Raw genomic sequence first — 14,093 nt, 5'->3', positions numbered from 1 at the left:
ACACACACACACACACATACATACACACACATAGAGACACAACCCCCTTGCCTTATGAGGGAAGGGGTAACTGAATATGGAATGACTCTGGCAGGCTGTGTGTCTGTATTTGGCGGTGTGTGTGTGTGTGTGTGTGTGTGTGTGTCTGTATTTGGAGACGGACACATAGTTGGGAGTATGAGCGACGGGCTCGTCTTACGTAGGTCTGGTCGGAGGCCGGGCAACTCAAACACATGCCTGGTCACACACAGGGCTCACTCTGAACATTGTCAGACAGGCAGAGGACAGAGGGACATTGCTACGTGGAAGAGAAGGATAACATCTACAAAAGCAGTCACAAAAGAGAGAAAAGAGAAGGATAAGGAAGGGAAGAAACAAAGGGAAAAGAGAGCAAGCAAGAGAGATAAAGGTAAATATTACTCTTGAAGTGGAGTTTATGTTTGTCACCAAGGCTATGTCTTAACAACGTGACGACTTATAACTCAGTAATGTGCAACTGAATGCATGGCTGCCAAGCACTGAAAGGAAAACATCAGATAGCCCAATCAAGACAGACCTGAATGAAACACTTGAGCGGACAGGAAACAGATGACCATTCCCACTCACAGATGCGGCTAAGATCTTGGCTGTTAAAGTCCATCGTTATAAGGTTACATTGGGGCCTGTCACAGTTATTGATGTGTAACAACAAGTTGGGAGAGATGGCATTGAACCACCGAGATAAATCCAAGCCTGGTTCTATTTAGAGACAGAATCATATCAGCATAGTTGGGAAATATAGCATAACAATGAACTGATAGGCTATCAAAAGTATCTGATCTCTTACACCAAGAAGAGCAGGTCATAGACTGTACTACACACATACAAAGCAGTTTCATCTTGTCTGTCAAATCTGATGACAAAAGTCACTGCTCACACACATACACCACAGGAGTCCTGTGCCTTAACAAGCACGGAAGAGGGGGGCATAGTTCTCTGCTTTACATTTCTGTGGTCACATTTGCTCATCTGAATACATCAGCAGGGAAACTCTCTCTCACACACACACACACACCATGACAGCTCACCACAGTATCAGTCACACACATTAGTTAACTTATTTTATGTAAGCTCTCTAGATATCTCAATGGGAATGGTTGTGATTGGGTGTTCTGGTTTGTTTGTTTGTGTGTTTGTTTGTGTGTGTGAGTGTGTGTGTGTGTGTGTGTGTGTGTGAACTGCTGGAGAAAGAGTTGCAGTCCACAGAGTGTTTCTCAAGTCCTAAAAATAACTAGCGGCGATAGCCAAAGGCATTCATGGGGGCGGTGGACGAGGGTGGAACGAGGGCGGAGAGGGTCGAATATTGTGCATGGTGACTTTGACATGCCAGTCTGATGGGGCAACCACTTCAGGATGGCCCCCCTGCGCTGATAAACACAACAGCTGCAGACAGCCACTGGAACTCTGCACCACTCCGCCCATCTCTTCTCCGCCTCTCTCCTCCGCTCCTGCACTCTTCTCGTTTTTCCGACAATCTTTCCATACTGACCCGACACACCTTCGTCTACATTTACATCATCCTCATCTGTCAGCTCTTCTTCCTCAGTGCTTCCTCCTTCCCTTTCCCAGTATTGATGACACATGTGCACAGAAACTACTCCAAGCAATATTCTTTCGTTTTGTTTTTCTTCCTTTTAGCCTTCACTGGCACTCTATGTCTTTCTTTATTTCTTTATTTCTTTCTCTCTTTCTCTAGACTCGGTGTCCTAGTTTAACACACGCATATCATGGGGATGACAGCTAGCTTTATATCATATTTGGCTGTCAAGCGGATGTTTGTTATGCACATGTAGCTGTAGGTGTGTGTTGCTCTTGTGTCTACGGATATTCTGTCTGTGGCCATTATTTGAGTGCCTGTCTTGTGCGTAGTGCCAAGTCAATACTGATGGCCATGAGCAATGTTGTCAAGATGTATGACACTGAGGCAGAAGTTGCTAGATGCTAACTGAAAGAGCGAGAGGGGAGGGCAGTGATCTGTGTTTATGGTTAGCTCTCACTGTTAATCTCATCCAATTGGGAGAGTACCATCAAAATCAGTGCATGCTGCAGAACATGATCTCATACCTAGTGTATTGAGGCCATGTTGCATGGTGATACTGCACTTTTTCTTGATTTAGTGATTGTCCTGAGGTCATGTTTTCACACTATAACCTAGTTGATAGCAAATCCTTCTGCAATCTCTGTCAATCACAGTAAAATGATACACAACAACCTAAAAGAGCCTGCCAAACAAATATCTTGACCTAGATAACCTTAATCTAATTAAATCCTACCTGAATGTTGTGGTAAAAGACATCCAAGAAAGTCAAACACTCTCATTAAAAAATCAGAAAACATCAACTCAGACAGTTTGAAGTGACTGAATTAATAAATGTTTGGTCCTGTTTTCTTAACATCAGATGACCAAATGCTGTGACACTAAGGTCCCTAAGATTCGCTTGCATTAAGGATGGCATCATTAGTCTGGCGCTTACACTAGAGTTGTTTCTCTATCTTTCTACAAAGTTCTGTTAATCGTCTTTCAAAGATCAGAGTTTAGATTCTGTCATCGCATCCATGGTGGTTAGCACCCCCTGGAGTTGTTTTTCTATCTTTCTAGAACGTTCTATTCACCTTCTCTTAAAGGTCATGGTTTAGATACTGTCGTCACATCCTGATGGTCAGCACCCCTGGTGACCTTTGTGGTGAACGTGACATTCACACTGCTGTTTTGATTAAGATGAAGGGGTTGATTTGGGTGATCATTCCTACCTTGTGACCCAAATACTTCTCTACGCTTCCACCTGCTATTAGTAAACATGGGCCTGAGAATAAATAGTCCCCTCCTGCTGATCAGTATCAGACTCCAAGTATGTAATACAGGCTGGCGAGCACACCTGTTCCATTGTGGCATTATGCCATAACCTCAGGTTATAACATCAGGCACTTTGTTTACAAAGAACACTGAGTACCTGATTTGTTAAATTGTTACTGTCTTTTGTGTGAAGTCTCAATGTTCTCTTACTTAGTGTACTTTGATGACATCAAAACCTCTGATATCCTCCGCACTTATCTGACTTGACTGCATGAACAAACGACAACAGAAAAAGAGAGTGTGATGTGTATATCCAAGGAGAATGGACGTCATCATTAATTTAGATGTTGAAATCGTCTTGTCGAAAGCCTACTGTAGCATTAGTTGAAACCAGTGCCCTGGTTGAAACCAAACATTTCAGAGCATAGCACTCTAGAATCTTTGGTGGAAACTTTCGATACAGTTCTACAACTGTGATGGTATAAAGAGGCTGACCTCAGATATGTAAATGCAGGCCCATCCCTGCTTTAAGTCACTGCATTTCCCTAACAATCTCACTATCATGGTAAGTGGGTAGATAGACACCTCCTAGGCACATCAATACCTGGGGTTTACTATATCCTGTTTGCTAAATACCAGGACAAAAAGTTTCTAACTAATCCCACTACAGAGGGACACACCAAACACCATTGTGCACAGAAAAAGAATAAAAGAATAGATCTGATGCACTTTCATCATGCCATCAATGAAAACAGAGAGAACGATTCACACACAGACATGAGCGGAGACTGAGAGGAGGGGGCATTCCTGACGCAGAGAGCAGAGAGGGGATTTCACACACACAGAGTAAGAAGGACAGATGGAGGGTAATTTAAGCGCCAGGAACTCACCCACGCCTCGGATGGAACGTATTTTTAGACACTGACTTGTGTGCGTCGGCCCAGTTATTATTATATTGTGCGTGCACATGTGAGAGTTTGCATGTGAGACTTTGCTGTTTGTGTATACATATGAGAGGTTAGCTATGAGCGTGTATGTATGTATGTACTGTATGTATGTGCATATGTGAATGTTCACGTTTCGGCTTGCTTTAATACTGCGAATTCATGTGAGTCACATATTTATTTTGGATTAGCTGAGTGGCTCACTTAATTGGTGCTGAATTTGTATTTATTTTTAGATCAAATATATTTATCTGTACAGTATTTTAGGTGAACAGATGGTTATGCACCCTTAAGATCTTCTGCGCCAGCCAGGTCATTTATGGATGACAGCTGAATAAATAACAAGACATCTTTGCACGGCTCTGGGAATTTCAATTTATTAAGGCCCCATGTACTGTTATTTATGAGCGCCTTTGAACGCAAGCAGTATTTACCAGAACTGTGAGCTGAAAACCTGACCCTGGCCCCGTCTCTTACACCCTCCCCTGCCCCACCCCCAGGGCCACTCACAGCTGTCAGTCACCCAGACTCGGGATGGCTGCATCGGCACGATACCTGATGCGGCTGTCTGTACGTGTCGGTACTGAAAGACAGTGACAATCCCTCTCCCGCTCCGATAATTAATGTTTATCATTACGTCTTCCCCAGGAGCTGTGATCCACGGTGACGTCAACCACCGCCTTACCAGCTGTCCAACTCCATCTGCAAAGCTTGTCTGCCTGTCTGTCAGTCAGTCTTTGCGCGTGCAAAGCGTGTGTCTCCGATTGTTGCTGAAGTGAATCACTGAAGAAAAATGGCCCCCAAAAAGAAGGCTTCTCGCCCCAAGGTGGAAGTTGTGGCGCCGCCACCGGCGACAGAAAATGTGGTGACGTCACCCGAGAGCCCTGTCGTGTTGTCGTCGGAGGGCGTGGTCGTGTGCGAGGGCGTGAAGAAGCTGGAGGCGCCGCTCAACGTGGAGCACCTCAACCGCCTCAACGGCCTGCCCCTCCAACTTCCTTTCCCTCCTCCAATCCTGCGTCCCGGTGAGAGGGGGCTGGGCATCGGCAACGAGCTGACCCGCCCTCTCCACAGCGCCGCCATGCTGGAGGAGCTGAGCCGCATGCGCCAGGAGCGCTTCCTCACCGACATGGAGCTGGCCTGCAAGACCAAGGCCTTCGACGTGCACAAGTTGGTCATCTCCTCGGTCAGCCAGTACCTGAGGGAGGTGCTGGCCAAAGACCCAACACTGAAACGCCTGGAGCTGCCCACAATCTCCCCCCTAGGTAGGCCAACACAGTTGTACACTGCCACTGACACTGTAAATAATGACTCAGTGAGTATCCCACCTCCTTAACCGTAGCTCATGGTCTAAAAAGAGAGAAAAGTGTATGTGCAAAGTCTTGCAGTGTGTAGGGTTGCATCAATTGCAACAACTGCAAAACGTAAACACCTATGAAAATCTCATGAAACACATGAAAATCTCATGTTGATCATGACAGATCTGGTTATAGTTGATCCAGAAAATGAGCCTACAGAAGTATACTGGCATCACCTGAGCAGCCGTAACAGCACCTGTCCCTCCTTCAGGTCTGGCTAACGTGATCACCTTCGCCTACCTGGGCCGCGTGCACATGTCTCTGTACACGGTGGGCTGCACCCTGTGGGCCGCCATGGTGCTGCGCATCCCCCACCTGCTGCAGATGTGCAGCGACTTCCTGCTGGCCGAGCTGAGCATGCAGACGTGCGTGTACATCTGGAACATCGCCACCGCCTACGGCCTGAACCCCGTGCGCGAGGCCTCGCGCCGCTACGCGCTGCAGAACTTCGCCCAGTTCGCCGAGACGCCCCAGTTCAACCAGCTCACCCTGGAGCAGATCGTCTCCTTCTTGCAGGACGACGCCCTTGTGCTGCCCTCAGAGATCACCACCTTCCAGGTAAAACACACACACAAGCATACACACACGTTATACAGATAGATACACACACACACACACACTGCTGGTTGAACTCTGCTTCCAAATAGTGCCGTTTAGACAAGTTAGCACACACCTTAGCCAACCAGCCAGCAAGGCAACACCTGCTTGTGTGCTGAACACCTGATACAATGTGTCACAGCTGTAAAAACGTCTACCATCTGATGCCTTAAATACATTAACACTTGGCCTGTATCTATATTAATCAGTGAGACACTGTTAACTGAATTTCAGACCCAGGCACAGGGGAATACTATTTACAGCTATCTATATTTACACAGGAAGTGTAACTGTGTGTGCCTATGGGAAGAGGTGGGATCCACCGAAAGCTGACTATTAATAAACCACACTGGATTTGTACATTTAAATATGGCCTTGTGTGTGTGCTTGTCTGTGTGTGTGTGTGTGTGTGTGTGTGTGTGTGTGTGTTTGAATATGGCTGTGTGACAGGTGGCTATGAAGTGGCTGGACTTTGACCCTCAGCGTCAGGCCCATGCAACCGAGGTTCTGTCCCATGTGCGCTTCGAGACCATCCCGGCCAGCGAGCTGGTCAGCGAGGTGCAGCCCGTGGCCCGCATGATGCTGGACCCACAGTGTCACCGCCTGCTGGTGGACGCCATGAACTACCACCTGCTGCCCCACCAGCAGAACCTGCTGCAGACCAAGCGCACCTCCGTGCGCGGAAGCCAGGTGGCGCTGCTCACCATCGGCGGACGACCATCGCTTACGGAGAGAACACTGAGCCGTGAGGTGAGACAGACAGACACAGACACAGACACAGACACAGACACAGACACACAACACAACACAACACAACACAACACAACACAACACAACACAACACAACACAACACAACACAACACAACACCTTCACAAGTCACTATAAAACACCCCTGTTGCCACAAAATTAGTAAAACTCTCACCTAAAACCGACAAATCTGCATAAATCAGCAAAACACAAACCTCATCTTGGACACAGGTTCTGTGGAGAGACCCTCGTGACGGTGTGGCTTCCTGGCGTCACCTGACCCAGCTTCCTGCTAAGAGCTTCAACCAATGTGTGGCCGTGATGGACGGCTTCCTGTACGTGGCCGGAGGAGAGGACCAGAACGATGCTCGTAATCAAGCCAAGCACGCCGTCAGCACCCTGAGCAGGTAGGCTGATAACAGCATACACTCATTACCACACGCCAGACAGACAGTCAACACTCGACTTGAATAACAGACCAGGGGGGTATTCCAAGTACATGGTTTAGTGATAACCCTGGTTAAGTTAACTCAGAGTGAGTGGTAAGCCTCCTATAACAAGAGACCTATGGCATGGTTTTGCTAGGAGAATGAAGTCGTACAGCTCTTCTATTAGGAGGTTTACCACTTATTCTAAGTTAACTTGCCCAGGTTTGTCTCTAAACCAGGTACTTGGAATACCCCCCTCGGGACCTTATTTGATGATAACCTGTTTCTGTGCTTTGTCTCAGGTACGACCCCCGCTTCAACACCTGGCTGCACCTGGCCAGCATGCGCCAGAAGCGCACCCACTTCAGCCTGGTGGCCACCAAGGGGCGTCTCTTCGCCATCGGCGGCCGCAACACCGAGGGCCTGCTGGCCACGATCGAGAGCTACACGCCCTCGACCAACACCTGGCAGATGCGCACGCCCATGGAGGCCCCCCGCTGCTGCCACGCCAGCGCCGCCATGCCCTCCGGCGACGTCCTGGTCACCGGCGGCTACGTCAACTGCGCCTACACGCGCTCCGTGGCCGTCTACAGCGTGGACAGCGACAGCTGGCAGGAGGCGGCGCCCATGGAGACGCCGCGCGGATGGCACTGCAGCGCCGCCCTGGAGGGCCGCGTGTACGTGGCGGGCGGCAGCCAGCTGGGGCCCGGCGGCGAGCGCGTGGACGTCCAGACCGTGGAGGTCTTCCGGCCCGAGGAGGAGGGCGGCGCGTGGAGCCGCATGGCGCCGCTGCCGCTGGGCGTGAGCACCGCCGGCCTCTCGGTCCTGGGCGGCCAGCTCTTCCTGCTGGGCGGCTGGAACGAGGCCGAGAAGCGCTACAAGGCGGCCGTGCAGCGCTACGACCCCAAGACCGACAGCTGGGCGTCCGGCGAGGAGCTGCCCGAGCCCACCGTGGGCGTCTCCTGCTGCGCCCTGGCGCTGCCCCCTCGCCACGCCTCCCGCCGCCACCGCAACACCCCCAACTCGCCCAACAACGCATCAATCATCACTCCGCCAAACACCTCAGTTAGCCACGACGAGCAGCCTACATCTGCTTGAAAGGAAGGACAGAGAAAGGGAGAGAAAGAGAGAGAGAGTAGTTGCAGATAAGAACAGTAGAGAAGAGGAAAGGAAGGGAAGAGAGATCAGGAGGAAGGGCGAAGAGAAGGGAGGAGAGTCTGAGCAGGACAGGGCAGAGGAAATGAGGATAGAGGTGTTCTTGAGTACGGAGGAATCAAATCAGGGCCCACGTCATTAAAGAATGTGAAATGACCTTCTGAAGTCAGCATTCAGTGTCTACAACATGAGTGCACGAAAGTCTGTGATGTAGCCAAGTCTGAGTGTGTGTGTCTGAGTGTGTGTGTGTAAGTGGATGAGTTGACTGAACTTGTGTATCTGAGTTTGTGTGAGTGAATTTTAGCATTTGAGCCACAATGTTCTTTGACAAAAATATCACCTATGCACTTCTTGCCCGAGATTAGAACATGAGCATATTATCTCTGCAAATGACATCAATAACAATAATCAATAACATTTCATATATTATATTTATATATATATCAATATATAGTGCTTATTCTTATGCTATGTAATAGGCTAAATGATTTGTCGAAGTAGTTTAAGTCAATACTTGACAAAATGTTTAATAATGAAAATAAAAAACATTCTGAAAAAAACCAAACGAACAACAAAAAAAAATGTAGTGACATGGATGATTTTTATATGCTGATGTTAGAGGAGCTATGGTGAAGACATGAGAATGTGAACATGACACCCCCACCATGCAGTCACAGGCCGAATAGGGGACCAGAGCCCGGCTCCTTCACTCCGCCCCACACTCCCATAGAGAGATAAGACTGCTTTATGGCATCAGAAGATGAGAATGTCCCTCACATGCAAGCTTGATGGCCACTGCAGTCAGATGTTAGTCATCATACATATTTAGCGGCCCCCATAAATGTATTTATCTACAAAGCTTTCATGAGTCAGTGAGCTTTAGAAACCTTAGTAATAAATAACACTTAAACTTACTTTCTAATTCCTTACTAAGATGCAAAGGTGTTATGCAACACACACATTTCATAATGGAATGTATTAAATAAGCTACAGATCGGAGCTGGATGGTAGGTCTATAATAGGTCCCCAATGGCCTGAGACTGCGGTGGTGTCGCCCCCTATTGACCGATCACGTTACGACACCACGAGTGCCAGTGGAACTGACCGATGGGATGCTTGCCCAGACGCCAACATAGGGCAGGGCACAAAAGCTAGAGAATTATTGATGACATTGAATTGGTTTATTAATATGGCAAAGTCTTTTGTTGTTTTGCAGTATGCATGCCCCTTCATGAAGGTTGGGGGAAGAGGAACAGGTTGTAATTGAGGGGATGGGTCCTGAGGGCCAATGGCCACTGTGGAGACACAGAGAAGTGATGTAATGGTTGTGTTAGATCCCAAAAGTTCCACTGAATAAAGCCAACTTAAGCCAAGCCAGCGAATGTGTTTCTTTATGACCCGACCACTAACCTGATCTCAATACACTCACTCCTCACCACATCATTCCATGTTGATTTCACCATTCAACTAAATTAACATTTCATGCGTGTAGACTTATTAAAGCATACACACCTACATCCCCACACATGTATATCTATAATCTATAATCTTAGAATTTGACCCCACTGATTAAAGTCTGAAATACGTACCACCTCTACACCAGTATGGCCATTTCAAAACCACCAATTGCCATTCTGAAGAAATAAAGTTAAAACTGAACGGAGAAATGTTAAGCTACTCAATGCAGACAGAATTTCTTGGTCATCAACTTAACCTGCGGCATAAAGTAGGTCAAATTATTTGCCTCCTCTTCTAAAATCTTAATTACTCAACGTCTTAATGCCGTGACTGTCAGGACACCAAAAGTATATAACTGAAAGCAACACAAGAGATACAAAATGGGTTTTCTTTTTTATTTGTTTGATATAAACAAGATCAAAAACGATGGTCCACTACTTCCCGGGGAGGATGATGCCATCATACTGTAGAGAGAAAAACAAACAGGATTAACACAGATCTAAATTGCTGTTTAAATTACATATATGTGACTTCATAGTTTGAAGTAGAGGAAGATATTACAAAGGAGGTGAAATATAAGCATGAATTGTATAGACTTTACCTTCTGCTGGAACCAGCGCATGGCCTCCTCCTTGCGGATGCGGTGCTTGAAGCCAATGCGTCCCTTCTTGCGCTTCTTATCGGCAATGCTGAAGCCAGGCCTGCCCATAACCTGCAAACAGATCACGACATGAGCAACAGCTCTGCAGGAACGGTTTCTTTTTACTTGGCATGGAGCCGACTAACATTTCACTGCATTATATGTTATGTTACAAATAAAAAGATCTGAATCAAAAGCACACAAGCAACAAGTAGTCTGCAGGTCTTCTCGGTCTTCTCTGAAACTTCGACGTACACAGCTTCCAAAAGCCAATACCAAACACCACAAGTTAAGAGGTCATTACTGACGCAAAGCAAGCACCTCAATCATTAATAGTCAACAATGTCTAGCATCATTTAGGGCTAGGTTTGGTCTCTGGCTCTGGTTTGGGAAGCACCCAAATTCAGTGAAGGAAAAAAAAAAAAGGCATAAAAAGCTTAATGACACTGGTAATTGTTTTACTTTCCATCACTAGAGCCAAAAGGCAAGTATAGCCATACCATTCACTGCTCTTGACTTGATTCAAACCTGACTACACCTTCAACCGACTACTTTATACTGTTATACTATCAATTTACCGTCAATACTAAGAAAATCTCTTCTCTACTCTCAGAGCCTTGTGTTTTATTAGTGGACACCAAAAGCACAGCAGAATGTGCTTCCTGCTAAGTGCCTGGAGAGGTTGAGCTGTTGAGTGACCCATTAGGCTGCGTGAAAGATGGTCCTAAAATTGTATATTAAGTTAGGAGGTAGGAATGGGCTCCCCACAGGGGTGGAAATTAAAATTTGAAAATGTGAAAATGTATCAGCCAATAGCAGTAACCAGCCACTCAATGTTAAAGTATGACTGTGTGTCTGAAATCTACCAGCCACTCACATTTTACCAGCATTTGGCTGGTGGCTGGTGCTAATTTCCATCCCTGGCTCCCCATCATAAACAGGTTCAGTGCCGACGGGGAACCAGGTGAAAGAGCGGTATGAGGCCATTTTCTGAGCTTACACCCATCTCACTCAATTCCCGTCATCTCCTCAACGTCCAGTCAAATAAAGGTGAGCTTAACACAACGACCGGACGGTTGGCACCACTGTACACAACCAAAGGCTGCCCTGGTGGGTGCACAAAATCTCCCCACACTCACACCAACTACACCATAGACTTTAGAAATCAGAACCAACATCTAATCGCAGCGCTGCAACTGATCAAACTTGCTGTGCAAAATTTTAGACGTTCGGACAGCTGGACATAGTTAGGTGGAGTAGTCACTCAGGAAACAGGTATTTTCATATTGTTCTGTATTTAATTGCCTGTAGTATTACTCCACTGGGCAAGTTTATGGTCCAGGAGTTACCTTTGTAGTTTGCAATGAGAGTTCCACTGTGATATTCAACCCTTGTGCCTCAAGCATGAAGGGCACTGGGTGAACATCAATTCTATGTGCAGTCTAAAAAATTTTCAGACTCTAAGTTCTGACAGTTCTACCAACTGAAGAGGTTATGACAAATACTACAGGTTGAAGGGACATCTTTAAGCAGGACAAAAATGTTCGGGTGGGTGGGGGCACATACAATTTCATGTAGCACACCACAACAATATGGTCATGTTTGCTATACATTTGTCTCGTTTAGTGAAACCGGTCTACAACCTCCACACCAAACTAATTCATAAACAACCCACTGACGAGTCAAAGAAAGATTGAAGGTTGATGCTGGTGTTTCAAGTGGATTTTGGAGACAGCACTGCAAAGGCTACGGGGAATGGAGCATAGCGCACCCTGTTGCCATGGAAAAGGAGGAGACCCTAGCCCAAAGTATGAGACAAAATAGTTAAGAGGAACTCACCACGTAGAAGTCCAAGCCGTAGATTCCAATGCTGGGATCGTACTTGATTCCCAGATCGATGTGCTCCTGGATGCCAAAGCCGAAGTTGCCGGTGTCGGAGAAGTTGTTCTTCCTCAACTCGTACTCACGCACCTGTACACAGACAGAAATATTAGGAAGGAAGGCTTCAGACAGTTCACATCTTCATCTGGCAAAAGAAAATGTTGTTCTATTATTATTATGAACTATACCCAACAACTGCGAGAGGCATCAGAGGTATGCTCACCTTCAGACCCTTCTCCAGGATCTCCTCAGCTTTAGCACCACGGACGGTGCAGTGGACCGCAATCTTTTCGTTTCTACGGATACCAAAGGATCGCACAGTGTAGCGGGCTAAAGTGGAGAAAAGAAGTCGAAGTTCCATTACACACTTACAAGTCACATGAATGTTATCTAGGTCAAGAAGAGTCTGCAAGGCTCTTCAGGTAACTCATTTGATCCCAGTTGATAGGTGTGTTTGAGCCTGCCACTGTTTGTTAATGTAATTAGTGTCTACACGAACCAGGCTGGTTGTTGCACCTTGTGAATCCACATTACAATGTTAAAGGGCTTACGTGTGTCAAAATCACCATTTCTGGACAAACAAGATACTTAGTGTTGGAGTGAACGAGAGGGAGCAGAATTAAAAAGATGCCCACTGCTAACACTCTACTGGAAATAAATGAGCTGCCTAAAGAGCCTTCAGTGCATAAGGTCCATTACAATATGTAGAAGCAGTGTGATGCTTATAGATAGGCCTATAGATCACACAAAAGAACCCTCAACAGTTGACCACTGCATCTTCACCTTCATATTTGTCCATCAGATATCACACATTCATTGACATCCCAAATATCCTCAGTATTAAGCCAAAAGGTGTCACACATACCCTTGGAGAAGACAGGAGTCTGCCCCGTGAGCTGCTCCAGCACCTTAGCGGCTCTGGTCAGTCTGTCTCCGCTCTCACCCACACAGATGTTCAGGCAGAGCTTGCGGATTCGCAGCTCCTTCATGGGGTTCTCCTTCTTCTCACCCTGTTCCTGTAAAATAAATACAGGAATGGTTACACTTTGGTTCTCTCATGACAGCTTACTGTAACAGGTAGCTGAGTGAAACATTGTCGCGAGAACAGCCATACACTATATCAGGACAGTCAGCTACCGGTTTCGAGCCTCTGTCATTATACTTTGCTGCGTTAAATAATATTCATGACAAGTGTCAGCGGGTAGGGGAGTTCATTACTATATCCAAACAATTACTGAAACGCAAAGCTAACTTTTAGCTAGTCAACTTCGCCAGCATGGGACAATTGAACGGGCTTCTCTACTGGACATGCCCGTACATATCCTGTAATTCGCGTTAGCCGAGAGAGGCTAACATGATAAATACGGAATCGCCAACGCAATAAAAATACAGACAACATTAAGACATACGTATGGCTGTAACAGATGTACAAGATATCGCAAGTGCCTCTGCGATTTCACAAACGTAAACCTGAACCGTGCGTACACGTTTTAGTAGAGCAGAAAGGGCAGCGTACAGGCGTCAGAGTGAACACCAGCAGCCAAGTTATCTACTTGAGTTTTATCATCATATACCGCTTTGATCAAGTAATACTGCCATCGTAACACTCATCACAAATGCGTGTACACTTGAGAAGGTATTATAGCTTTATAACTATGATGTATGACGGCGATTGTTTCAGATTTACAAAGTGCACCGACATCTTAGCTTTCATCCGCGTACTCACCGCCATATTTGATGACTTGAAGAGGACGATACACTTCCGGCGCGGAGTATTTATAGGGAAGTGTTCATGCTTTGAGTGCCCCAAATGCTACAGAGTTTAACATAAAACCGTTCCCACGAGCGTTTCAGCTGATTCGGTTGGAAATTGCAAGACTATCTTTTAGTTTGTTTTTCAGACAAACAAAATTATGCTGTTACATTTAGAAGTAGGCTAGCTGTTATGCTAAACTGAAAACCGATAAAATTGGTCAGTGAATGATATAATTCAGGCTAATATAATATAATAGGCCTACAATAGGCCAGGCATATCAAAGAGAGCTTTGAAACT

The 14,093-nt window shown here is 46.4% G+C and overlaps 2 protein-coding genes across 2 annotated transcripts; one reads left to right on the top strand and one right to left on the bottom strand.

Annotated features, from left to right (window-relative positions):
- The first annotated feature begins 233 nt into the window (after positions 1 to 233).
- klhl43 (kelch-like family member 43) lies at positions 234 to 8,458 on the top strand. Its single transcript, XM_062529009.1, has 6 exons — positions 234 to 409; positions 4,426 to 5,039; positions 5,344 to 5,690; positions 6,180 to 6,479; positions 6,710 to 6,885; positions 7,209 to 8,458. The coding sequence occupies exons 2-6, from the start codon at positions 4,571 to 4,573 to the stop codon at positions 8,002 to 8,004; spliced, it is 2,088 nt and encodes a 695-aa protein (XP_062384993.1). The 5' UTR covers positions 234 to 409; positions 4,426 to 4,570; the 3' UTR covers positions 8,005 to 8,458.
- A 1,442-nt stretch (positions 8,459 to 9,900) lies between these two features.
- rpl11 (ribosomal protein L11) lies at positions 9,901 to 13,888 on the bottom strand. The gene is made up of 6 exons (XM_062529008.1): positions 13,767 to 13,888; positions 12,906 to 13,056; positions 12,264 to 12,370; positions 11,999 to 12,130; positions 10,121 to 10,231; positions 9,901 to 9,983 (listed from the first exon to the last, which is right to left on the bottom strand). Exons 1-6 carry the CDS (start codon positions 13,770 to 13,772, stop codon positions 9,954 to 9,956), a joined length of 537 nt encoding a protein of 178 aa, XP_062384992.1. The 5' UTR covers positions 13,773 to 13,888; the 3' UTR covers positions 9,901 to 9,953.
- Between the last annotated feature and the right edge of the window lie 205 nt (positions 13,889 to 14,093).

Source organism: Sardina pilchardus, chromosome 24, assembly GCF_963854185.1.
Source record: "Sardina pilchardus chromosome 24, fSarPil1.1, whole genome shotgun sequence".
NCBI classification, from domain to species: domain Eukaryota; kingdom Metazoa; phylum Chordata; class Actinopteri; order Clupeiformes; family Clupeidae; genus Sardina; species Sardina pilchardus.
The sequence above is the reverse complement of the archived record's forward strand: the minus strand, read 5'-3'. Positions and strand labels throughout refer to the sequence as shown.

Excerpts from the sequence above, each read along its gene's own strand:
- rpl11 (XM_062529008.1), bottom strand. Across the intron at positions 12,371-12,905 it reads GACTCCTGTCTTCTCCAAGG|CCCGCTACACTGTGCGATCC; the intron begins GTATGTGTGACA and ends TCTCCACTTTAG. Across the intron at positions 9,984-10,120 it reads TGCGCTGGTTCCAGCAGAAG|TATGATGGCATCATCCTCCC; the intron begins GTAAAGTCTATA and ends TTCTCTCTACAG.
- klhl43 (XM_062529009.1), top strand. The coding sequence starts at position 4,571 with ATGGCCCCCAAAAAGAAGGCTTCTCGCCCCAAGGTGGAAGTTGTGGCG. Across the intron at positions 6,480-6,709 it reads AGAGAACACTGAGCCGTGAG|GTTCTGTGGAGAGACCCTCG; the intron begins GTGAGACAGACA and ends TCTTGGACACAG. Across the intron at positions 6,886-7,208 it reads GCCGTCAGCACCCTGAGCAG|GTACGACCCCCGCTTCAACA; the intron begins GTAGGCTGATAA and ends GCTTTGTCTCAG.